This window comes from Rhinatrema bivittatum, chromosome 3 (assembly GCF_901001135.1).
Source record: "Rhinatrema bivittatum chromosome 3, aRhiBiv1.1, whole genome shotgun sequence".
Lineage (NCBI taxonomy): Eukaryota > Metazoa > Chordata > Amphibia > Gymnophiona > Rhinatrematidae > Rhinatrema > Rhinatrema bivittatum.
The window spans coordinates 97,220,791-97,246,707 of record NC_042617.1 but is presented as its reverse complement, the minus strand read 5'-3'; the positions used below and the strand labels follow the sequence as shown (position 1 = coordinate 97,246,707).

At 43.0% G+C, this 25,917-nt stretch overlaps 1 protein-coding gene across 2 annotated transcripts in view; it reads right to left on the bottom strand.

Moving 5' to 3' along the window:
* Positions 1-25,917, bottom strand: part of PLCB1 (phospholipase C beta 1) — a 1,417,494-nt gene that overhangs the window by 254,158 nt on the left and 1,137,419 nt on the right. For both annotated transcript variants that reach the window (XM_029593506.1, XM_029593507.1), the window contains exon 31: positions 21,248-21,334. In XM_029593506.1, coding sequence (XP_029449366.1) covers positions 21,248-21,334 — 87 coding nt within the window. The remainder of the gene's footprint in view (positions 1-21,247; positions 21,335-25,917) is intronic.

The window sequence follows — 25,917 nt, the reverse complement described above, 5'->3', positions numbered from 1 at the left end:
AGGAGATTTTATTTTATTTAAGGCCCACATTGATAGGTTTTGTAATTCTCGTTTCATTTAGAAAGCTCTTACCACTTGGGGCAAGGATTGTGGCGGTGCTGTGCACGACCAGGTAAAAGGATGTGGGTTTGATTACTGGATCAGGTCTTCTGCTCCCCAGGTCAGTGGGGGCTGAGCATGCTGCAGAGGCAGTGCTCACAGCTCCTGATTGGGGGGAAGAATCAGTCATGGTGCAATAGTGACACTAAATGGCTGGATTTAGGGCTCATGATTTCAGGGTTCCAGAAGGAGTCCTGCTGCATGACTCCCCCCCGGCTGAAGACTGCTGCTGCAATGACCTGGATTTATAAGTCGGGAGGGGGGGTTATTTATTTATTTACTTACAACTTCCTAAATCAGTACAAACAGCTGTTCTAGGCGGGTAACATAGAAACATCAACATTAGTAAAAGAGTTCTGGGAAGGGTGGAAATATCTCTGGGCAGTTGTGAATGAAGGCTTGTAGTGCCAGATCCCAGGCCTGGTTCCGATAAGCTCGAAGCCCAGGGGCTGCCAGGTCACAAAGAAACAAACAAACAAAAAAAAGCCCTGAAAACTAATTTAAAGTCCACATGAAAGTTACTTTCTGGAAATTTGTCTTTACTTAACAAAATTAAATTAATGCTGCAAATCTGTAGTCTACGCTTTGCCAAAGAGAAAGAAAATGCAATTGTACACGTAAATTACATGTGTATTGATTATTTTCACAAAGTTAGCTAGACTGTTTTGGCTAATCTGTTTTCCAGCAGCAAACATTGTCCACGGAGGGATCAATATATATTTCATGATCTTCATTCACTCCAACAACAATTCTTAAAATAATAAGATTTAACTTTATCAGGCACATAAACAGCAATCTATCTTTGTAATAAAGCATTGGGCATCAAGGAATTAATCCACTGGAGTTTGCAAAAGGGTGCTGGTTTGAATGGGAAGAGATAATTGTTCTTTATTTGATATATTTATTTGTATTTAACATAATTTTTGTTACATTTTAAAAAAAAGATCAGTCCTATTAATTGGTAGAGAAGCAAATCAGATAAAAAAAAGATTCAGACATCCCTACAGTTGTAAATCAAACAGGCTTCTATTATACAAAATGTGAGATTATTCTTCAAGCACTGCACTGAAGTTTTCTTTCATCTAAATATAAGGGTATATCCAGATGTGTCTAGGCTGACACAGAAAAGGAGACAATTCCTTTCATTGAGACCTAGAGCTCTGCAGATTGGGGCTTCTTTTATTCTAAAATTTCCATGTAAATGTTGTGTTAAATATAAAGGCCTCTCATATGTATTTTTTAATCCTTCTCTGTGATACATGGTTCTTCAGTCTGAGGGTAACAATTTAATTCAATCTGACCCTCCTCCAGAAGGTTGAGTGCCCTATATATTTAGTATACACGTGGTATTTCACTGTTCTTGTTACTTTAATTTTCTTGTGATTTGCCTTCTTAATAACTGTTATTGGATCCCTAATTGTGGACTTATGGAACTAAAGAACTGAATGTATATTTACTTTTTCTTTTGTTTTTTGTAATTTCTTGCTCTTCTCTTCTTTTTCTAATTCAAGATGTTTTTCTTGAAATTTAATGGAAATTGAATAAAGAATTTAAAAAAAATGTGAAAATGTGCAAAAAAATATACTCAGGCATTGATTTCCATGAAACAGATTTTAATGTACCCTGAATTAGCCTGAATTCTTTACAGCATAAGAAAAAAATACCATCCTTGAAAATCTTCAGATATTTCCCCATTTATAAGAATCAGGATTTGTATAGAATAAAGAACATACAGGTTGATTTTAAGACCTGTGCATGTCCATGTGCGTGCAGTTCCCGGGGCACGCACATGGCCATGCTGATTTTACAACATACGCGTGCCAGTGTGCACATGTTATAAAATCTGATGGCCGCGCGCTTATGTGGGTGGCTCGTGACTCGCGCGCACAGTGGGGGGAATTTTAGCAAAACACACGCGATGACGCAATTGGGTCTCCCCTAGTTCCCTCCCAGTCTGCTTCAATTAAGGAGCGGACTGGGAGGGAACTTTCCAATCCCTAACCCTACCCTTCCTACCTCTTTCCCTCTCCTCCCCGACTATCCTAACCCTAATTTTTTTAATTTTAATATTTACTGCTCCCCGGGAGCAGAAGTGCTGGCTGGCGCAAGATTCCCTGGGACAGTGGTTAATGGTGCCGTCCCGCCCTGCCCAGACCACAACCCTGACCTGCCCCTTTTGCAGGGCCCAGAACTTCAGTGCATTACAGAGGTTATGCACATTGCCGGGCCCGTTCTAAAATGCGCGCTGTGCATGCAAGGCCGGCCATGCACGTAACCCCCAAAATTTACACGTGTGGCCCTTTTAAAATCAGGCTGATAGTGAAAGAACTCTCATGCATACTGTTTTGAAAATAAATAGCAGAAAACAACAACAAAAAGAAGCAAAAATGGTATCACAAAAATTGCAATTAGAAACAGTAATCCCTAAAATTTGTATCAAAACCTTCCCAAGAAGTGGCTGAGCTTTCAAATGTTTCACAGTGCCCTTAATGGAAATGATCTTTAAATGATTCTCAGTCATGTAGCTGGCAGAACAAGATTTCTAATGAAATTTTTTCAAGCAATGTGCACAAAACAAAAAGAAAATGCATCCACATATAATAGTCATATGTTCCCCAGTCACATAGGCTTTCTTTTCCATGCCCGTGGCTGTTTAAGAACATAAGAACATAAGAAAATGCCATACTGGGTCAGACCAAGGGTCCATCAAGCCCAGCATGCTGTTTCCAACAGTGGCCAATCCAGGCCATAAGAACCTGGCAAGTACCCAAAAACTAAGTCTATTCCATGTTACCATTGCTAATGGCAGTGGCTATTCTCTAAGTGAACTTAATAGCAGGTAATGGACTTCTCCTCCAAGAACTTATCCAATCCTTTTTTAAACACAGCTATACTAACTGCACTAACCACATCCTCTGGCAACAAATTCCAGAGTTTAATTGTGCGTTGAGTAAAAAAGAACTTTCTCCGATTAGTTTTAAGTGTGCCCCATGCTAACTTCATGGAGTGCCCCCTAGTCTTTCTACTATCCGAAAGAGTAAATAACCGATTCACATCTACCCGTTTTAGACCTCTCATGATTTTAAACACCTCTATCATATCCCCCCTCAGTCGTCTCTTCTCCAAGCTGAAAAGTCCTAACCTCTTTAGTCTTTCCTCATAGGGGAGTTGTTCCATTCCCCTTATCATTTTGGTAGCCCTTCTCTGTACCTTCTCCATCGCAATTATATCTTTTTTGAGATGCGGCGACCAGAATTGTACACAGTATTCAAGGTGCGGTCTCACCATGGAGCGATACAGAGGCATTATGACATTTTCTGTTTTATTCACCATTCCCTTTCTAATAATTCCAAACATTCTGTTTGCTTTTTTTGACTGCCACAGCACACTGTACCGACGATTTCAATGTGTTATCCACTATGACACCTAGATCTCTTTCTTGGGTTGTAGCACCTAATATAGAACCCAACATTGTGTAATTGTAGCATGGGATATTTTTCCCTATATGCATCACCTTGCACTTATCCACATTAAATTTCATCTGCCATTTGGATGCCCAATTTTCCAGTCTCACAAGGTCTTCCTGCAATTTATCACAATCTGCTTGTGATTTAACTACTCTGAACAATTTTGTGTCATCTGCAAATTTGATTATCTCACTCGACGTATTTCTTTCCAGATCATTTATAAATATATGGAAAAGTAAGGGTCCCAATATAGATCCCTGAGGCACTCCACTGTCCACTCCCTTCCACTGAGAAAATTGCCCATTTAATCCTACTCTCTGTTTCCTGTCTTTTAGCCAGTTTGCAATCCACGAAAGGACATCGCCACCTATCCCATGACTTTTTACTTTTCCTAGAAGCCTCTCATGAGGAACTTTGTCAAATGCCTTCTGAAAATCCAAGTATACTATATCTACCGGTTCACCTTTATCCAAATGTTTATTAACTCCTTCAAAAAAGTGAAGCAGATTTGTGAGGCAAGACTTGCCCTGGGTAAAGCCATGCTGACTTTTTTCCATTAAACCATGTCTTTCTATATGTTCTGTGATTTTGATGTTTAGAACACTTTCCACTATTTTTCCTGGCACTAAAGTCAGGCTAACTGGTCTGTAGTTTCCCGGATCACCCCTGGAGCCCTTTTTAAATATTGGGGTTACATTTGCTATCCTCCAGTCTTCAGGTACAATGGATGATTTTAATGATAAGTTACAAATTTTTACTAATAGGTCTGAAATTTCATTTTTTAGTTCCTTCAGAACTCTGGGGTGTATACCATCCGGTCCAGGTGATTTACTACTCTTCAGTTTGTCAATCAGGCCTACCACATCTTCTAGGTTCACCGTGATTTGAACATTTTTAAACAAAGTTTGCTATCCCTGTTTCTCACAGTGATTCCATTTGAAAATCAAACTCTCAAAGAACACAAGGGAAGAAACCTGAGATAGTTGTGAATTAAGGCCTCATTGCCAAAATAAGGCTGGTTCTTCTTGAGCAGGTTGCCCAAAGATAGCCCCCCAAATAAAAAGAAAATACATATAAACTAAAGGTGTCAGCTCTGTTGTGCTGGAGACAATCCGGATGTAGATCCTTGGGCCGACTGGCCCGAGGGAACAGTCGGTAGGCAGAACTCCCACTGGGCAAAAGGATCTTCACCTGGAAACCCGAGACTCCTCCAGAGGAGCTGTGGGAGCCCGGGTTGCTAGGACTTAGGAGACTTCGCCCTGGAAGCCCGAGGTCCCCCCAGGAGGAGCCCGTAGGGACCCGGACCGCTGGGACTTAGGCGAGAACGAAGAAACCCAGGAGTGGAATCCGGACTGGAGTCTGGGCAGGCAGCGAGCGAACAGAAGTCGGGGTCACGAACCGAGGTCAGGGCAGGCTGAAGATAAGCAGGGTCAAAACTACGAACCGGAGTCAAGGCAGGAAACAGGCAAGCGGAGTCAGGCAAACCGTGGTCAAGGCAGGTAGCAGGCAGGCGGAGTCAGGCAATCCGTGGTCAAGGCAGGTAACAGGCAAGCTGGAGTCAGGTAATCCGTGGTCAAGGCAGGTAGCAGGCAAGCGGAGTCAGGCAGAGCGGAGTCAGGCAGGTAACAGGCAATCCAGGAACGCAACTTAGAACTACCGGAAGTAGTGAACCTCGTTGCAAGGCAAAGAAGAGAAGGGACTGCAGGGCTTAAATAGCCCTGCAGCGTCTGACGTCAGAGAAGGGAGGAGCCGGGTTTTCCCGCGCTGGTCCCTTTAAAACCGGAGGTCAGCCGCACGCGCGCGCCTGGGGGCGGGGCTGGCCGTGAGAGCACGCCAGCGGCAGCGTGGGAGCCGGCGCATGGCGCCCGAAGGCCCTGCAGGCCCGCGGAGGACCGAAACGGCTGGGGGAAGCGGCGGCCGGGGTCCTGAGGCCGCGGAACGCGGCAGCTCCCCGGGACCCGGGAAGAAGGTAAGGTCTCGGGCGCCACCGTGGCGACCGAGACCGCAACAAGCTCTACCAAACTACTTTGCTAGTCTTCCTTCAACAAATTTTTATTTTGTGACCTAACATCATTCTCCCATTCTACGTACGGTTTTGATGAATATATATATAAAACTTTAAATTAGAATAGCAATTTGAAATGAAGTTGGCCATAGAGGCAAAAACTCATAATACATTTTTTAAAAATATATCCAAAGCAAGAAACCTGTGAGGGAGTCGGTTGGACCATTAGATGACCAAGGGGTTAAAGGGGATCTTAGGGAAGATAAGGCCATTGCAGAAAGACTAAATGAATTCTTTGCTTCCGTGTTTACTAATGAGGATGTTGGGGAGATACCAGGTCCGGAGATGGTTTTCAGGGGTGATGAGTCAGACAAACTGAACGAAATCACTGTGAACCTGGAAGATGTAGTAGGCCATATTGACAAACTAAAGAGTAGCAAATCACCTGGAGCAGATGGTATGCATCCTAGGGTACTAAAGGAATTAAAAAATGAAATTTCAGATCTATTAGTTAACATTTGTAACCTATCAATAAAATCATCCATTGTACCTGAAGACTGGAGGGTGGCCAATGTAACCCCAATATTTAAAAAAGGCTCCAGGGGCGATCCGGGTAACTATAGATCAGTGAGGCTAACTTCAGTGCCGGGAAAAATAGTGGAAACTATTCTCAAGATCAAAATCGTAGAGCATATAGAAAGACATGATTTAATGGAACACAGTCAACATGGATTTACCCAAGGGAAGTCTTGCCTAACAAATCTGCTTCATTTTTTTGAAGGGGTTAATAAACATGTGGATAAAGGTGAACCAGTAGATGTAGTGTATTTGAATTTTCAGAAGGCGTTTGACAAAGTCCCTCATGAGAGGCTTCTATGAAAACTAAAAAGTCATGGGATAGGAGGCGATGTCCTTTCGTGGATTACAAACTGGTTAAAAGACAGGAAACAGAGAGTAGGACTAAATGGTCAATTTTCTCAGGGGAAAAGGGTAAACAGTGGAGTGCCTCAGGGATCTGTACTTGGACCGATGCTTTTCAATAAATATATAAATAATCTGGAAAGGAATACGAGGAGTGACGTTATCAAATTTGCGGATGATACAAAATTATTCAGAGTAGTTAAATCACAAGCAGACTGTGATACATTACAGGAGGACCTTGCAAGACTGGAAGACTGGGCATCCAAATGGCAGATGAAATTTAATGTGGACAAGTGCAAGGTGTTGCATATAGGGAAAAATAACCCTTGGTGTAGTTACATGATGTTAGGTTCCATATTAGGAGCTACCACCCATGAAAAAGATCTAGGCATCATAGTGGATAATAGAGATGTGAATCGGAACTGGAATTGGTTCTGATTCCGGTTCCGATTCACATCATGTTTTTTTTTTGTCCTGCCTGATTGCAGTTTTGTTTATCAGCTGCGCCCGAGCCGATAAACAAAAAACCCACCCCGACCCTTTAAAACTAATCCCTTAGCTTCCCCCACCCTCCCAACCCCCCAAAAACTTTTTACCTGGTGGTCCAGTGGGGGTCCCAGAAGCGATCTCCCGCTCTCGGGCCGTCGGCTGCCACTAATAAAAATGGCGTCTATGGCCTTTGCTCTTACCATGTGACAGGGTATCCGTGCCATTGGCCGGCCCCTGTCACATGGTAGGAGCACTGGATGGCTTGCAGATTGAACAGTACATGTCATTATATATAACTGCATCAACCCACGAAGTAGTTATCCTCATTATAAACTATCTTATGCATTAAAGTCATAATTTTATATTGTATTCTTCCATTCACTGGAAAGCAGTCTAACTCATGCACTTTAAATTTAAAGGTATTCTCCACCAGAACTCCCAGAACCCAGCAATATGTACCTGTGGTGGAGGATTATTTTTCCCATATGTACTACTTTGCATTTGTCCACATTAAATCAAATCTGCCATTTAGATGCCTAGTCTCCAAGTCTTACAAGTTCCTCACAATCTGCTGAGGTTTTAATAACCATTTAATCCTGACTTTCTAATCTCTCAGGTTGTGTTGACTGTTCTGTCTACTTTCACCAACCATGGACTCTTCTAAGCAGCAGCTGTCTGAACATTTCAAAAGGAAGATAATTCTTACAAAGGAGGGGAAGGCTATAAAAAACCACCCTTCCAGCTAGCAACACTATTAACAAATGGAAGTTACATGAAACTATTGAAGATCTGGAAGACCCAGAAAAATCTGATAAAACTGTCCAAAACCTCTTCAGATCTGGAAAAAAACAGAATTTACAGATCATTGCAAATGACCTGCTGAAAACTTTAGCTGCACTGGAGTATTTGTCGAAAGGCCCACAGTACAGCGTTGCTTATATAACAATGATCTGCAAGGGAAGATGGTCAGAAGGAAACCGTTTCTACGAGCTCATCAACAAACGTAATTGTCCAAAGTATGCAAAACTTAACTTTGATGTGCCTGAAACCTTTTGGAATAAAGTACATTGGATTGATTAAAAGAAAATTGAACTCTTCAGCCACAGCCACACAAGGTATTGTAACTTTCATTTGTTAACAATGTTTCTGACAGTGGAAACTGGAAGATGGAACCAATTGGAAATTTTTGTATTGTCAGCCCCTGTTTATAAGAGTGAATTACATTATTTTCATTCTGAAATGCTCAAACAACTTAGAGGGGCTCATGGGTATTGAAAGGAGACAGAACAACAAATACAACCTGAGAGGTTAGAAGGGTCAGAGATTTTATTCAACCATGTAATTGTCTTCGCCTGACTAACTGAAAGCCTAATGAGTCAATCAACTTTTTGGGTCTTATTAAAAACCTTTTTTTTTAAAAAGTAACAATGAATTAACTTGAAGGGTATCCAAACTTTTGAACATGCCATATTCACTATTTTACTGTTTCCAATGTGTTAAAACCAGCAAATAAATAGCAATTTAGCATTAAAAACTGCAGAAAAATGTGTTTAACTTTGTACCACATAAAGGTTCTGTGAGCTTCTGTTCACTTAGGGGTAGATTTTCAAAGGGGTACGTGCGTAAGATACGTGTGTACCCCTGGAAAACCTACCCCAAACCCCCCCTGTGCGCGCCGAGCTTATTTTGCCTAGGCTCGGCGGCGCGTGCAAGCCCCGGGACGAGCGTAAGTCCCAGGGCTTGAATGGAGGGGCATGTCGGGGGCGTGTCGGGGGCCTACCGGAGCGACGCGGCGTTTCGGGGGCATGTCAGGAGTGGCACGGTGTTTCGGGGGCGTGTCCGGGGGCGTGGTTCCGGCCTGGGGGTGTTCCAGGGGCATGACAGCGGCCCCTGGACCAGCCCCCGGACCGGAACATGGAGCGCGGCAGCCGGCCCGGCGCGCGCAAAGTTATGCCTGCTTTGAGCAGGCGTAACTTTCGTGATAGAGGTAGGGAGGAGGTTTAGATAGGGCCGGGGGAGGGGGTGGGTTAGGTAGGGGAAGGGAGGGGAAAGTGGGGGGAGGGAATGGAGGCAGGCTGTGCGGCTAGGCGCGCGTAGGCTGCCGATTTTGGGAAGCCTTGCACGCGCCGACCCCGGATTTTAATGGATACACGCGGCTACGCGCGTATCTATTGAAATCCCGCGTACTCTTGTTTGCGCCTGGTGCGTGAACAAAAGTACGCGTGTGCGCAGATTTATAAAATCTGCCCCTTAGAGACTCATTGAAATATACAGTTTCACCAAGGATTCCTGAACTTTTGTACACAACTGTATATTTATATTTTTCTATCTATATATATAAAAACAAAGTGGGAAGGGGCGAGGCGGTGGCCGGCTGGGATAGCGGCCATTAGGCCCTGTCCCGAGAAGCACACGCTGACAGCTGGCTCGCGTGCGGAAGATACTTCTGCTTGGTAGGAGCAGTAACTACTAAAATAAAAAAAGGTGGGGAAAGCTAGCGTAGGTTTAGGGGTCAGGGTGGCGAGGGGAAGAGACAGGAAGGATAGGGTTAGGAAAGTTCCCTCCCAGTCCACTCCTTAATTGGGGTGGGCTGGGAGGGAACTGGGCAAAGGCCCGATTGCGTCACCGTGTATACTTTTGAAAATGTTCCCCCCCTTGCACGCGAGTTGTGGGCTGCCAACACATGCGCATGCAGATGTTAAAAATCCGGCTCACAAGTGTGCGTGGATATCGCATTTTATAAAATGATCGCATCCATATGTGTGAGCCTGGAACTGCGCATACATGGACTTGTGCATGCTCATTTTAAAATGTACCTTATAGGGCCTTCAAAGCCAGCCAAGGAACCCAGGATCTCAGGATGTACACAATTAATATTCATCACGCATATTTTCATATACTTGGTCTCAGAATCAGGTTAATTTCCATAGCTAGGTTACCTGGAAAAGGACTGGTGAACCTGAGAGCCAGGCTAGTACACATCTTCCTTAAGCTATGCCTTTGCAAAGAGAAAACTCAGATACATCTAATAGCGATGGGCATTCAGGAGAAAAGAAATAGGAAATGAGATGAAATTTCCTATTTTGTTTTGGATTGATTTAAAACAGAATGAGTTAAATTCCAACAAAATTTTATTGGAATCTTGTTTCGTTTGAAAACCCAGGGAATAGGGAATAGGCTAAGACACTTAAAGGTAGATTTAAAAAGCCTTGTGTTATGACTCCTGCCCGCGGAGTTTCCCCCGCAAGCAGGCTTCTTACCTCCTGTGCTGCCGTTTCCGATGCAGCCTGGAGGCCGCCGATGCTGGAGCCGTTTCACGGCAGTTGGGACCTGCCGCCAACCTGCCGCGCCCCCAACATCCTATGCGGTCAGGAGGCCGCTTCCAGTCTTGTCCTCACTCGCGGCAGGGAACCGCGAGGCAGCGTCGTCTTCAGCAGCAGGAAGCCGCGGACTTCAATTCTCCATCTTCGTGGCCCAGAGGCCGCAGTCCCTGGTCTCTCCAGGCAGCTGGAGCTGCTTTTGATTTCTCTGGCAGCGGCAGGAGCCGCTGCCGCTGTTGGGGCCTGCCTGCTTCCTGATGTTCCACTTCCTGATGTTCCAGGCTTCCTGATGTTCCAAGGTTCCGCTCCTCCTTCGCTCATTCTGAGACCTCCAGACCCTCCAGCTCCTGTGGTTCTCCAGATGACACCTTGTCTCGTCATTGGAGTCTTGTCCCAGCTGGATTCCCTTCTTGTGCTTGCGAGTCCTCTTGACCCTCCAGCTCCTGTGGTTCTCCAGATGACACCTAGCCTCGTCATTGGAGTTTCATCTCAGTTGGATTCACTTCCTGCGCTTGTTCCGCTCTCCGCATGGTCCGTGACCAGCCTCTTCAGGTTGTGTAGGGCGTGCAGTGGGACAGGGTGGTCCGCGACCAGCCCATTGGGTCCACCCGTGTAGGTGGGCTGTGTAGAGCGCCCTGAGAGACAGTGCCAATGTCCGAACCTTCCAAGCTCCTCGTCTCGTCCAGACTCTTCCAAGTTTCCCGTCTTGTCTAGAGTCTTCCAAGTTCCTGGTCCATATCCAGAGTCTTCTCGTTTTGTGTCTTCTGTGTCACAAGGCCTCCGTCTGCCCTCATCCTCAGTCCGGCCTGCTGCTTCTTGCCGATACCTGGTGGCAGGTCTGAAAGGGCTGGGAATGGTCGGAGGACTGTTCACTAACCAACATAATGTTGTTGGCTTCCAGAAACATGCAGGTCCGGCAGAGGGTCAGACTTTGTCTTCGCCCATGCTGGGACACGCCTCGCCAACCCTCAGTGCTGTCTTGGATTTGTCTGGGGTCGTGCCGAGGCCCAAGGGCACACAATCCCTTCCAGATGGGACCGCTGTCCTAGCGGTCCCAAACATAACACCTTGCGCATGCAAAAACAGCCACATACCCACATAAGTGGGCCGCGCGGGAGCTAGGTGAATTTTAATTAGCCAGGAAAGGCACACGTACACTGAGGTAAGTGCACCCAGAAAGAGTAGGTGGAAAAGGGGCAGGGCCAGCGCTGATGTATGTAACTCCAATTTTCCTCAGCTGACATGTGTCACTTTGCTAAAGCTCCTTCTTAGGTGTGAGCATTGGGTGGGGGGGAGGGGAGGAGAGAGAGAGAGAGGGAGAGAGACTCTTTATAAAGCTCAGTCTGATTCTCTACATATAGAGCATTGTAAGGGGGCACAGATTTGAGAGTTTTTGGGATGTGGGTTGGGTTGGGGGTGGTGTTACAGACACATTCAGAGGTATCGATTGTAAAATTGACATCATTAAAGAATTTTAGACCTTAAAGTGATGAAAAAGAGTTGATTTGTATAATGCAGCTAGCACATATTGCAGAGTACAAATCAACTCTTCATTAGAATTGTCATCATTTATAAGGTCAAAAATTATTTAATGATGTCAATTTTACTATGGATACCTCTGAATGTGTCTGTAACAATACTCCCCTAACCCCAACCCACCTCCCGAAAATTCACCCTGAATCAAAGTGCCCCCTTACAATGCTCCATATATAGGATATCAGAGTGAGCATTAAAGTCTCTCTCTCTTTCTCTCTCTCTCCCTATAAAACAGCATGTATTTTTGTGCGCAGTGAGATACACCTGTTTATGTGTGCATCTGCGCCCTTTTTAAATCTACCCTAAAGTAGAGGCCATGGCCTATGGCCGAGTGCAACACTGAGGTCTTGGCCTAGACCTTGGTCCAATGCTGCAGTCTAGACTGAGACTCGAGAAAAAGCCCAGGCCCGTGAAATTTGCCAATGCCCCCCATACTTACAGAACCTGATGCCGTTTCCTGGCTTGGTCCTGGAGCTCTGCCCAGACTCAGCCCAACATCACAGCCTGAGACTAGGTCCCGACGCTGGGGCCTGGGCCTAGGCCACGGTTCTGGCCCTGGCTCGATACTGCAGCATCGGCCCCGAGGCTGGATCCCTACACTTGGTCCTCAGCCCATGGTCAGGCCCAGACCCACAGCCCAAGCCTCGGAGCACCTCTTCAGCATCTTTTTTCTCCTTGTCTTCTTTACATACTGATGCCATCTGCTTGGGTCGTGCCAGAGTTAATTCCGGTGCAACCTCCCCAGCGGAGGATGCCATTTTGATGTGCATCATCAGATGCAGAAGTGGATTCTGCCCTCAAAAGCTCATGTCTCAATAAATTGGTTAAGTCTATAGGGTGCACCCGCCTCATGTCATTTTTGCCACACCAGACTAACACGCCCATCCTTCTGAATATCTGTACTACAGGATTTATCTGTGTAATATCAGTGTGAGGAAAAAGGTACAAGTGTGTGATCATCCAATATCATAGCCTTGAACTGGTTGCCACTCTGTTTCCAGTCCATACTAAATATATTAAGAATATGCATCAATTTCAAACAAATGCCATAAATCAAACAAATGAGACCATTTTTGATTCATTCCAAATGGAATGAACTGAAAATAGCTTCCTACGAAAACACACACAACTTTTCAGGTATTTCTGCATTTGTGACATTTTTGAAAATAAAAAAGGTGAGCCTGTAGTGACCAAGGCTCCAGCCTCCTTGGGATCCTGTGACCCTCAATCTTAGGCCAAAAAACTAATCTGGCCCAGATAGGGCTTGCCTGGAGCTGGCCTAGCAAAGGCGGCGTGGCCTTTCCCACCCTGAATAAAGGTGCCAGGGCTGGGAAGCGTCTCCCCAGTGGCCACCAGGAATGGACTAAGTACCTATCGTTTCACAATGTCACCTGAAGCAGCTGGACAAGGACAGTGAAACATGGCCACGTTGGTGTCATACAGATAAGTGGTTTTAAATACTTGCATTTTGTTGATAACTACCACGTAAGAGTTGTGGTTCATTGGGAAAAAGTTAAAATAAAAAACATAAAAGAGAGAAAAAATGTGAACACATTTGTGGGAATATGTACTATGTGTTTTGAGAAGATGATTAAAAGGGATTTTGTTTCTTTTTTTTGCAAGTGATGGCAGTAGGATGAGCATTGCAAGCACCAACAGAGAAAACTAAGGGGTAGATTTTATAAGGTGTGTGTGCACGCGTCCATGTGCGTGCAGTTCCCAGCACGCACACATGGACGTGCCGATTTTATAAAATGCACGTGTCAGAGCACGCATGTTTTAAAATTCGATGGTCGCGCGCACATGCGCACTGGATTTTATAATCCACGTGCGTATATGCGGGTGGCGCGTGCAAGTGGGGGAGAATTTATGCAAACTCCGCGTGGAGATGCATTTGGGCCTTCCCCTACATAAACTCCCTCCCTCTTCCCCTCTCCTCCCCACCCTCTAAACCCTACCTATCCTTCTTTTTGTTGTTGTTGTAGAACTTACTTCAGATCTCAGCTGAAGTAAGTTGCGCATGCCGGCCGGCTGCCAGTGCGCAAGTCTTTGGGACAGCATTCAATGGCGCTGTCCCGCCCAGTCCCCAGCCTGCCGCTTTGAAGAGGCCCGGCACTTGTGCATGTACCAGGGTTTACACTCATGACTGGGCCTCTTTGAAAATGCGCACGGCGCGCGCAAGGCCCAGACATGCGCGTAAACCCTGGATTTTATGCCTGCAGGCCTTTTAAAATCTGGCTGTGAGATTTTGGTGGCTTATGCTGCCTGAGGTTTTTTCCCTTTTATTTTTAGCTGTGAAAATATCCATTTGATAATAATAAACATTAAAAATTGAAAATTAACAATTCTAAAACAATTTTTTTTTACATTTTGAGACTAATATAGATTTTGGATGTCCAGAAGAATTGAACATTGGGACAATTGCTTTTTTGAGTGAGGTGATTTATCAACTTTCTTACTTTGCCATCAACCCAAACTTGACACACTCCCCAGCTCTCTCTATCTCTCTGCCTTCTCCCAGGCTCTAGCCCTCACCCTCTTAATTATATTAATCCCCCGCACCCAGCAAGACCCCCAACTTTGCCTCTCGTAAAACTTAACCTCCTCCCAAGGTTTTTTTCCTCTGACACACCAGGCTCAACCGCCCTCACCTAGGCAAGATCCCCCAGAATTTAATGCTTCCCCATCCCCCTGTTCTCTCTCCCTTCCAACACAAGCAAGACCCCACTTTCTTTCTCTTCCCTCCTAGGCTTGGCTTTTTACACTCTCTCTCTTTGCCCCAAGCTCACAATTCCTCCCACCGTCAAGCAAGACCTCCAACTTTATCTCTGCATTTCTCCCCCCAGTCTTCTCCCTCAACTCTTTCTCTTTTACTCTGCCTCATCCCCCTCCCTCCTAGCAAGACTGCCCCCCAACTTCCAGCAATATCCCCAGCGTTCTCTCTCTCTCTCTCTGCTCTTTCCTCCCCCAGGCTTGATCCCATCCCTGTCTCTCTCTCTACTCCCTGCTTCCCAGTTCTCTCTCTGTCTTTCTTACTCTCCAAGCTCCTCTCTCTAGCTCTCTCTTAGAAAGACACCCCCCCCCCCCCCACACACTGCAGCAGCCTCTTCTCTGTAGGCCTTCACAGGCCAGCAACTGCAGCCACAGCCTCCTTTGTCTTCTGGCTTGTGCAGGCCAATGTTGACACTGATGTTTCTTCCTGGCACTTCCTCCTTTGAGCCTATGCTGCTGGCTTTCACTCCCTGCCCTGAATTCTGCAAGGCAAATACAGAATTCTGTGCAGGAAGGGAATTCTGCACAAAATCTGTGCAACTGCACAGTGCAGACGTCCTCAGGACTTATCTAGCTAATTATCTGCTTCTGATGTACTGAATCTTTCATGCAATGACAATCTTTTACAAACTGCATTTCTACATTTTTATAATGGCTCACAGTATAGTTACAACCAGCATCAAAATATTTTCTGCAGCTGCCTTTCCATTTTTATGCCATTGCTGTAACTGTAACAGATTAAATTCAAGCCCATAAAAGCAGAGAGCAGAATCTGTGACTGCTGTTACTTCCCTCTTTGTAATTACTGAGTCATGCCCTACCTGTTCTACCCTAATACTTTTATCACAATTCCTGCTATTTCTCGGACATCTTTCATACTTTCATCAATTTGCCAAGCTTTATCTTACAAATAGATGAGAAGATGGGAATAACTGCTCCCATATACAACTTCAATTTGCCTGTTTGGGAGCTATCATGCGTCAAATGTAAGTTAACATGTGCCTTTTGTAGTGTGTCTTATTTTATGAGTATCACTAAGTGCTATTTGCCACCAGAACATGGTTCTGGGTCAAGCAAATGGGTGAGCAATGACATTTTTCTATGTTCAGAGACACTGCCAACCTTTATAATAAACTATATCTATATGTTTTCTTTTTAAGAGTGTGACAGGTAACTGCTTCCCCATGGACTAAAATATAATAGTCTGATGGTACAGAGTGAAACTACACTAGAATTAGAGGCAGAAGGCATATCAACGAATCAAGCTGTTTAAATGATTGAATGTTCCCTGGTGATTAATAATCATAATAATGAACATCATTAACATGTACACCCACAAACCTACATAGTGGTCAATTCAACTTTAATCTCTAAAAATAAAAATTCCATGTCTTCAAAGTTGGATGCATTCTTATGTTTAGAATGCAAAAATAATAATGACAAATGGAACCTGTGAAAAATTTCATGAGTAGAGTCAGTGGTTGCTGTATAACTTAGTCTTGGCTATAGCAGTAACTACTTCTCTCTCACTGGAGACTGACCCCATCAGTAATTCCTCTTCCACCTAAGCCTGGCCAGAGCAGCACCTCTCTTATGAGAACCAGAGAACCAGGGAAGCAGGGGTAAAATCCTACTGACACTCCTTATGATTTTGGGCAAGTCACTTCATGGCCACAAGTACAAACTCGAGTCTTGATTTACTAAGGTTTATCTCCCATTCTGTGTCTATAGGAAAAATGCTTAGTAAATAATCTCCTTAGATTGTAAGACTTCTTGGGCAGGGAAATACCTACCATAGCTGAATGTAACTTACCTTAAGTTACCAATTAAAGCACATAAGCTAAATCTAAAAAATAAATATGTGGGATGAGATGTGACAGCAGCTCCTCTCACCTTGGGTTGGCTGCAGCAGGTGCTCATCTTGCATCCAGGCATGGCTGCAGCTGTGGCTTTTCTCCTTTTCTCCTGACACTGTGGTTGCTGCTGGTTTTGCAGCCATTGAGTAATCTGTTATACTAACAACTTGTGGCAAATTCTGGTACTGCAGCCTCTCACTGGAGACATACACACATACATTAATAGCGCATAGATAATAATACCCAAAGTTTTCATGACAAAAGAATGTTTTTTAAAGCTTAAAATACCACTTTCCTATTTTTGAAGGATGCTAGAAGTATAAAACCTCTAAATGAAATTCAAACATAAATGCACACAAATATATGCACATGGATATACTCAGAGACACATACAACTAGAACTTGAATATGTACATCCCTGAAGTTCCAATTAATAAGTAGAAAAACAAAGAATCGCTTGTGGTAGATGAGCATCAAAATACCAACTGTGGTGCTTCAACCCTACTGCTAAGAGACGAGGATTATAACAAAGATGTCTAAGATGTATGGAGCCATCCATAGTACAAGCCAGCATTGACTTCATGGAGGAATGATGTTAGAGTGCACTCTAGTATATTCTCAGTCTTCTTTCCTTCAGTTTAGAACATGACTGATTGATATAGCACAGTAGCAGCATATGGAAATTAAAAAAAGGAGTGACAAATTTATCTGACCATGGAAGGGAAGGCAAATGTTCCTGGCTTGAATTTAGCTTGAATTTAGCTTGAACAGACACATTATAATTTATTTTTTGCATCTCCATAGAAGCAACAATAATGTGGTACCCAACAATGGATCTGCATCAGAGACAAGCGTATTTTGTACTTATCAATCCCTGCCATACAATGGAAGTAGACACTGCACCAAATGAAAACCAACAAAAGAGAAAGAGTGGGAGTGAGGCACAAAGAGAGTGATGAGAGAAAGAGAGAGAGAGAAAGTGGTGATCTCTCAAAATCAGAAACAGAGAAACAAAAGGAGGAATACAAGAAGAGTATAACAAGAAGAAGAAGGAGCAATATTCTATATAGCTTCAGTTCTAAATTCAATGCATTTCTTATGCCAAAAGTGCCAAATATGTTCCACTCCTGCACTCACAGACCACTTACCAAAATTCAAAACTAAACTGATCTAAAATACTCCCAATGACCTAGCTCCACATCAAGTTTCATTGAGCTAGGTCCAGCTATTTAAAGTTATATATGAAGACACAATGCCACAATGTTTCCTGGTTCCCACCTTTGGCAAGAACAGACAGAAGGAACTTTTGCACATGCCCTTGGGAACTGTGCTGAGAGGAGGGAACAGGGGAATAGTAACCGGATTAAAAAGTTGTGGGTTTGGTTATAATTTTTCATGAATATATGTGGGTATAGAGTGTTTTGATACAGGAGTGTCAAAATCTGTTTATGCAGTGGAAATGCCATGTAACAGTCTTAGGAAACAGCATGAAGTTTTAAGTAGGTGTAGAGAGATGTTTATGCCTATGAAAGTACTCACAAAGTTTAGGGTGGAGAAGAAAATATTAAATATTGAAATATTCTAGCAGTATGGGACAGAAAAGGGAAGAGGAAATGGGAAGAGGAAATGGGAGGGAGTCACGAGGTAGCCAATAAACTTCATGTCATAAGGAACAGACTAAGGGTGAGTTTTATCAAGCTGCAAGCCGTGATAGGGCTATAGTGTAAGTTAAACAGCATATATCGCGTGATAAATGCTGTATATCGCAAGATATAGCCCCATCATGGTGATATCATGGGATATCCGCGATACCACAATTTTTTGGCCAGAAACCTGCCCTTATTACAAAGAGTTGCTTTGCATGGCATTTGCATGAATGAATTTTGCAAATCCATGCAAAACAGCTCATGCATACCTAATCCTTTGAACAAAATAACATGGCTGACTTAGACATTTGTCAGCCACATTATTTTATCTACACCTTTATCAAAATGATTAATCTACCATGTTAGCACTGAGACTCTAATATGGGTCCTGATGCTCCCAGTAGATGTAAAGGGCCCTGCGGCACCAACACAGCACCCTCTAGAATTAATCCAAAAATCACCATAGAGGTCTTATTAGAATTACCCCCACTCACCCCGGGACTGCCAATTGAGGTGGCCCTACCCAAAAATAAATAAATAACTAGTTGATTAAGTTGCAGGACAACAATGTCCCCTTCCCGGCCACTCATCTCCTTCGTTAGTCAAAACCACCTCCCAAATAGTAACCACCCTTCTTCCCCCTTTCCATGAGAACATTAGGCCTGTAGGACCCCCCTCAAACCACCCTTGACCCCCTTTCCAATAGAAAATTAATCAAGTAGAGTCCCCCTTAAACCTCCACAACCCCCCAACAGAACAAAAATAACAGTGATGGCTTAGTGACCTCCTCTGGACATTCTGAACCCCCACACCCCATTATTTCAAAATAGGCATATCTACAAAAGAAAAGGGCCCGGGATGCCCCCTAGCCCTGAGCCCGGTTGATGCCAGACCTTGCCCGTGTTACATGAATGTCCTTTTCCAAGGGGAAATGTCTATTTTCATGAATAAAAGGCTTTTAGAAAAATTGACCACCCTCCCCACAGGTAGATGTATGTGCAATGTTCAACAACATGTATACATTGACTCACAGTGAGCCGAGGCATTCCTGAAGGCGGGAAATGCAACAACTCAGGTAGTTTTGAAGGGAAAAAATACTCACAGAAAAAGCAGAAGCAAAATTTCTGTGGATACTGTTTCCCTTGGCAATTTTCATAGGGAACGTATGTACATAATTTTCCTTAGAGAAATGGTGCAAAATCCACAGAGAAAAATACCCACGGACTTTGCACCTACCTGTGGATAATTAAAAATTGTTCCCTTAAAATATTATCAAGTGGCTAGTAGGAATGCCAGAGAAGATCTTATATTTCATAACTGGTAATGTTTGATACTTCTTAGCTGCACTATGTTTATGATCCTAGGTAAAGTACATGTCTTAATTACTCCAACTCTCCCTCTACCATCAAATAATTAGAACCAAACAATTTTTAACATTATATTGTACAATACCTGTAATAGCTTACCACTCATTATTACAATTTGTGAATTAAATGTATTTCTAATTACCATGGAAAGAAGATCATAACTGAATGAAAAGCTACATTTGTTTAGATATTTTTTAAATAATTAAAGATCATATACAAAGCAACGAAGTGCCATGCCGATGATTTTCTAATCAACAGTGTGCGTCCACCCTTTGTTTTGGGTTAAGAATATGTGAGAGGTTTGGACATTTGCGGGCTGTTACATGCACAAATGATAACCAATTTTTAAAATGAACTTACACGCTTAAGCTAACTTTGCAAATTTATCCCAGAAAAACCTCCTGTTAATTTGTACAGGGAAATTTTCCAAGAAAATTTAAGTATATTCTTCTCAAAATTGAAAATTAAGGAAGTAATTTTCAAAAGGATTTATGTGTGTCAAACTGGGTTTTATGAACATAAATGGACTTTACGTGCATAAATGGGCTTTTGAAAAGTGCTACTTTTACATGCATAATTCCTTTGAAAATTCAATATGGCTGAGATTTTACACATGTACATGGGTTTTGAAAATTGCTACAATATATGCTACTTTTTTTGTGCATAACTCCTTTGAAAATTACCTCCTATGTATGAAATCCAAACCCTGCCCAGACTTTGCCCCTACAAATGCCTCTTCACTCTGCCCATAAATTTCATGCATATCAGAAAGGCAATTTTCAGAAGGGCAAAGGACTGTTTTCCCATAGAAATACCTTTGAAAATTAACTTTTCTCCATGAAGCAGGAGACCATTTTCCAAAAATCCCATGTTAGGGGTTGAGCGTTGCAATTTAAAAAGATCTGTTCAGTGATAGCCCCTAAAATGGGATTAATGCTAAGCTTCCAAGAGCTCTCCCTGCCAAGATACATGCATACCATGAATGATACATGCATGACCGTGGATGAAGCTTTCAAGCAAAAAAAAATAAAAGAATAGAGAAGACACTAAATCTCATCTCCATCCTCAAAATAAAAAGAGAAAGAAGAGATTTCTTAGTAGCTAGCAAGAGTTAATAGAGCATAGAACAAAGAAGCTAGACCGCAGAACCCATGAGAGGAACTGGAATATTTGACATCCATTTTACACAGTGAGTTTGGCAACTGATTTCAAATTACTTTTCAAGTACAAAGCAATCTTCAGCTATTAAAGAATGCATTTAAAACTGGTTCAAAAGTCAAAAGAGGGTTTGTGAGAACCTTAAATGAAAATTATTATGGTAATTTCATTATATACCATGGAAGGTCAATGTTCTGGGCTATTAAGGGTTGACGATATCCTTTTAACAATATAAAACATTTTGGTGCAAGCAATCTTTTACAATTTATGTTTTCTCACAGCATTATGAATTGCTCTTTAAATCAGAAACACAAGGTCTTTCCTTTTTCTGGTGGGATTAGCAGTTGGTAGAATACAACACTGCAGTGGAGGGTGCCCTCTGCTGCCCTGGAGCTTTCTTTTACAAAACAATTGCCTTTGAAGGATTTCTGAGGTAAACACAGAGGTCAGAAATTCCCCTGAACATATTTCTTAGTTACCGCTTTAAATTCCTCATTGTCTGGAAATTGGAGTGATTACAACTACATAGCAGCTTTGACTACAACACAGGTTTGCTAAGACAACTGTTTATGGCATCCTACAAATTAATGTCCAAAAATAAATCACTGTACCTTAGGCTTTTCATCCAGTATCTGCTGACGAATCTCTTTATGTGTCTCTACAAGTTTTTCTTGCCTTTTACTTTGAGCATCTTCTAACTGAAATAGATAAAAAATGTAAGATTAAATATATGCAACACAAAATTAAAAAAAAAAACACAAAACACAGTATGCTGCACAAAGATTTGCTTTAAATACCACACTGACAGTAGTTGGGGTACCCACATTGCAATGTTCTCCCACCTCTTATGCTTCATAAATCACCTCCATAAAGCACTAGAGCCTAGAAGTAGAACTCTTTTTAACTTTTTCCCAGTTCTACCCAGTGGCCAAATACACATTTAGTAGGAAAGAGTGAAAAGCACATTGCTAATCATATCAACTGGCAGACAGTCACAGTCACTGGCAGTTTGAGCTATGAAACATCTTGTTAATTGTAGGAGAATCGCTCCTGGGTGTTTGGTAGATGAACTGCCTATCACATTTCAGTTGCCAGCACTGCATGCCCAGTTCCATAGGTCTCCAGTCTTGGTCACCCTCGGATTCTCTGTAAAATCCATTAAGACCAGATTCTCCCAGTGAAACTTGTGTGAACAGGTGGTAGCAGGTTGGACTAAAGAGGTGATGGGTTGGCGAGGAATCAATCCAGATCTATTTGCCCATATAACCTATTTCAGTGGGCTTTCCTTTAAAAAAGAATTGTCAATCTGGAATAAACTACTAAATGGCAGATGAAATCACAGTTTATTTTTCTACACTGATTTTAATACATTTAAACAAACAGGAATGGCTTCTACCACAAACATTTTGTTCCTTTTTTCAGAATGTATCTAGTGCAGCACAATTATTGTATTCCAAATGAAAATGAGTTTGAACTTTATTAGCCAATGTATACCAGTTTCCATTTATAGCTCACAGAATATGAATGTAATCTCATAGCACATGATAAAACCTTACAAAGAGACATGATGCACCTGCAAAAAAAATGTAGCTCATACTAGACAAAAGCATCCTTGACTAGATTTTGCTACTGCCAATATGAATGGATATTAATTCTAATTCAGCTTGGAGGGAAAGTATTTTAATGGTTGAAAAATACATTACACTGCAGAAAATTAAACAATTCTGAGATATAACTTAGGCCTGGATTTATCAAAATGCAGTAAGTACTGCATGCGATAGCAAAAGGGGTGTGTTTTATGCTAATATAGCATTGAGAGATAGAGAGAGAGAAAGAGAGAGAGAGAGAGAATAGCCATAATGCTACTCCCATAGGTAGGTATTTGTACCCCTATGGTAGGCCCACCTAGTAACTCGAGGTGGGGTTTAGGTAAGAGTGTAGGGGGTTAGGGGCCACTTTGACATTCTACGCGACACCTACGAACAGAACAGTGGTCTCTTGTGAAGATTTGATGACCTTTGGAGTGAGGAAACTCACTCCAAGATGAGATTTGGGCAAGGTTCTCTCAACCTAGATCGCTCCCGGACCCCCGCTGGACCACCAGGGGCTTTTGGCAAGTCTTGGGGGACCCTCCTGACCCCCACAAGACTTGCCAAAAGTCCAGCGGGGGTCCGGGAGCGACCTCCTGCACTCGGACCGTCGGCTGCCAGTATTCAAAATGGTGCTGATAGCCTTTGCCCTTACTAAGTCACAGGGGCTACAGGTGCCATTGGTCAGCCCCTGTCACATGGTAGGAGCACAAGATGGCGCCGGCCATCTAGTGCTCCTACCATGTGACTGGGTCCGGCCAATTGCACGGATACCCTGTCACATGGTAAGGGCAAAGGGCCATCGGCGCCATTTTGATTAGTGGCAGCCGACGGCCCGGGAGCGGGAGATCACTCCAGGGACCCCCACTGGACCACCAGGTACATGTAAAAAGTTTTTTGTGGGGTCGGGAGGGTGTGGAAAGCTAAGGGATTAGTTTTAAAGGGTCGGGGTGGGTTTAGGGGTTATTTTTGTGTGCCGTTTTTCCCGCCCTCCCCCAAAACGATAAGAGAACGCCCACGATCAATATCGTGGGGTTTTCCTATTGTTTTGGGGGAGCCCCCGATTTCTGACTATTTTGAAAATATTGTCCGATATTTTCAATCGTCCGAAGCCCGATTCATATCCCTAGTGACAACTGGATATTCCATTAGTCAAATGGCATATTTTGCATACAACAACAAAAAAGATATTTTAAAAGGAAAATTATAAAGCCACCTGCACAAATTTTCTGAAGGGGACAGTGCCAAGCTTAGTAGAAAAGGTGAACTGAGACTTATTGACATTTCTTCCCAACTTTGATAAAGCAGCAGTACTTTGCAAACTGAAGCAACCAAGATTGTCCTACATGGTCAAGGAATTCCAGGTGAATTGCTGATAGTTTCTTTCGCTATCATTTGCATAAGTTTTGCTGATGTACCATAGAAACAGGATCATAGGAGGTAATATTCAAAGGATTTACGCACATAAATGTAACATATTATCATAGCAATTTTCAAATGCCATTTATTTGAGTAAAGTGCACTTACTCAAGTAATGCTATGGATAGTTTAATGGTATATATTGCAGCAATTTTCAAAAGCCCACTTACTGGAGCAAAATGCATTTACAAGTGACAAACCCAATTTTAAGCATGTAAATGATTTTTTAACTCAGGCCCATAGAATATAATGGCAGATAAGGCCCATTAGGCACATCCAATTTGCTCAGTGTAGCTCCAAGTGCAATGCCATAAACCTGTGCTGATCTCTGGGTTTCCCCTAACATCAGCAACAAAAAAGAGTTAAAAAAAACAAAACAATCAAATTGCTAAAGGAAATGGAAGGTATGATTTACATCAGCAGTAAAGAGGAGAACCAGAAGTATCATTTAGAGATTTAGAGATTTTCAACTTTACAGTTTAGATTGAAATTAATGCTGTAGCTCACACATGCAGTTCAGTGATTCCAAAAGTCTGATTCAATTTCCTGAGCCTCAAATGACAAACAGGGAACAATCTCAGAAACAGGAATACCCCTTCAGTCAAAACTCATTGTACGTGCTTGGCAGTGACTGCATATATGTTCTTGTCAATATGTACTTGCCACAGACACAGATATATGAATTTACTTATTTATCTTCATACATAAGAACATAAGAACATAAGAAAATGCCATACTGGGTCAGACCAAGGGTCCATCAAGCCCAGCATCCTGTTTCCAACAGTGGCCAATCCAGGCCATAAGAACCTGGCAAGTACCCAAAAACTAAGTCTATTCCATGTAACCATTGCTAATGGCAGTGGCTATTCTCTAAGTGAACTTAATAGCAGGTAATGGAGGTACAGGTGGAGAGCCCTTTTCAAAGGCGTTTTACTTGAGTAGTTGGTGAATAGACTGGCTGGCTGAAAATTGCCTTCCCTCAATCCAGTCAGAAATTGCATGGCATGGGCACTTTTAGTCAGACTGAGGGAGGGCTCTCCCAGGGGCGTGGTCATTAAAAAAATGCACTTTGATTGTATTTTCAAATCTGCCCAAATTATTTTTCCATGGAAACTTCACCAGCAGAAAGAGCAGGAGCAAAGTTCATGGGTCCTTTGTACCTGTGGGCAATTTTCAAAGAGAAAGGAAGTTGTAAGATACATTGGGCTTCAGGCAGGCAGGAGAAAGGGGATCAGGGGTGCAGAGTATAAATGGGATTCAGCTTTGAGTGGTTGAAAGGGAGGGGATCGGTTGCTGATAGCACAGGGATAACATCTAGATTTAGGTGAGGTAGCCCTTTGCCTAAATTTGGGTACCTCATAGTTCCCTTGCCCTGGCCTTGCCCACTTTTTGGTTGTCTAAATTTAGGCACTCAGCCTGACTCAACTTTCAGAGGAGCCTATTTAGAAGTCTAACTCCCAAAAGTTGGGTGTTTAAATCTTTTGAAAATTCACCCCTAGGGAATCAGAGCTAAAATGAGAAAAACCTGTTGGTACATCTGGCCCTAAATGTTGTTTTTGGTCCATAGCATACTCGTGGGCTTTTTTGTTTCTACAAAAACAATGTCACCTAAAAAAAGAATCTTTTTTTTTTCTCTCATATCTACAATTTTGATAATCTAGCAAGGGGTACGTAAATCCATTCCTTGAGGACCTCAAGTAAATCTAGGGTTGTGTTTTTTTAAGAATATTCACGACAAATATTCATGAGACATATTTACATAGATTTGACCTCAGAACCATGGTAATTTTTATATTATAGTTGCTCTGAAAACCCAAAGTGGTTTACGCTTCTTGAAGATTAAAGTTGCTTACTCTTGGTTTAGCAAACACACATGTCATCAACTCTCTCTTAAAGCCCAGACATTTCACCTCTGTGATGGCCCAGTCTCTGCCAGACTGGGGAGTAAGACAACATTCCAAGGGATTTATACATTAAAGTGCACTGAATTTAGAAGGTTAGCATGGCCAGCTTTCATGCAGCTGATGTGCTGAAATGGGCTTTAGTGTTGTGTCCGTCGCTGTCCGATGTCTCTGCTCCGCCCATCTTACCTCATTGGCGACTCCCTTCGGGGTTGATGGAAGGCTAGCTGCTGCGGCGTCTCCAGGCCGTCCTCCTCCAGCGTTCCCAGACCGGCTCGATGCTTCAAGCCGCCAAGTTGACCAGATGCCTAAGGGCACGTACGCGCAGCCCGACTAATGTACCAATGTTGGCACGAACCTCAGGGGCGTCCC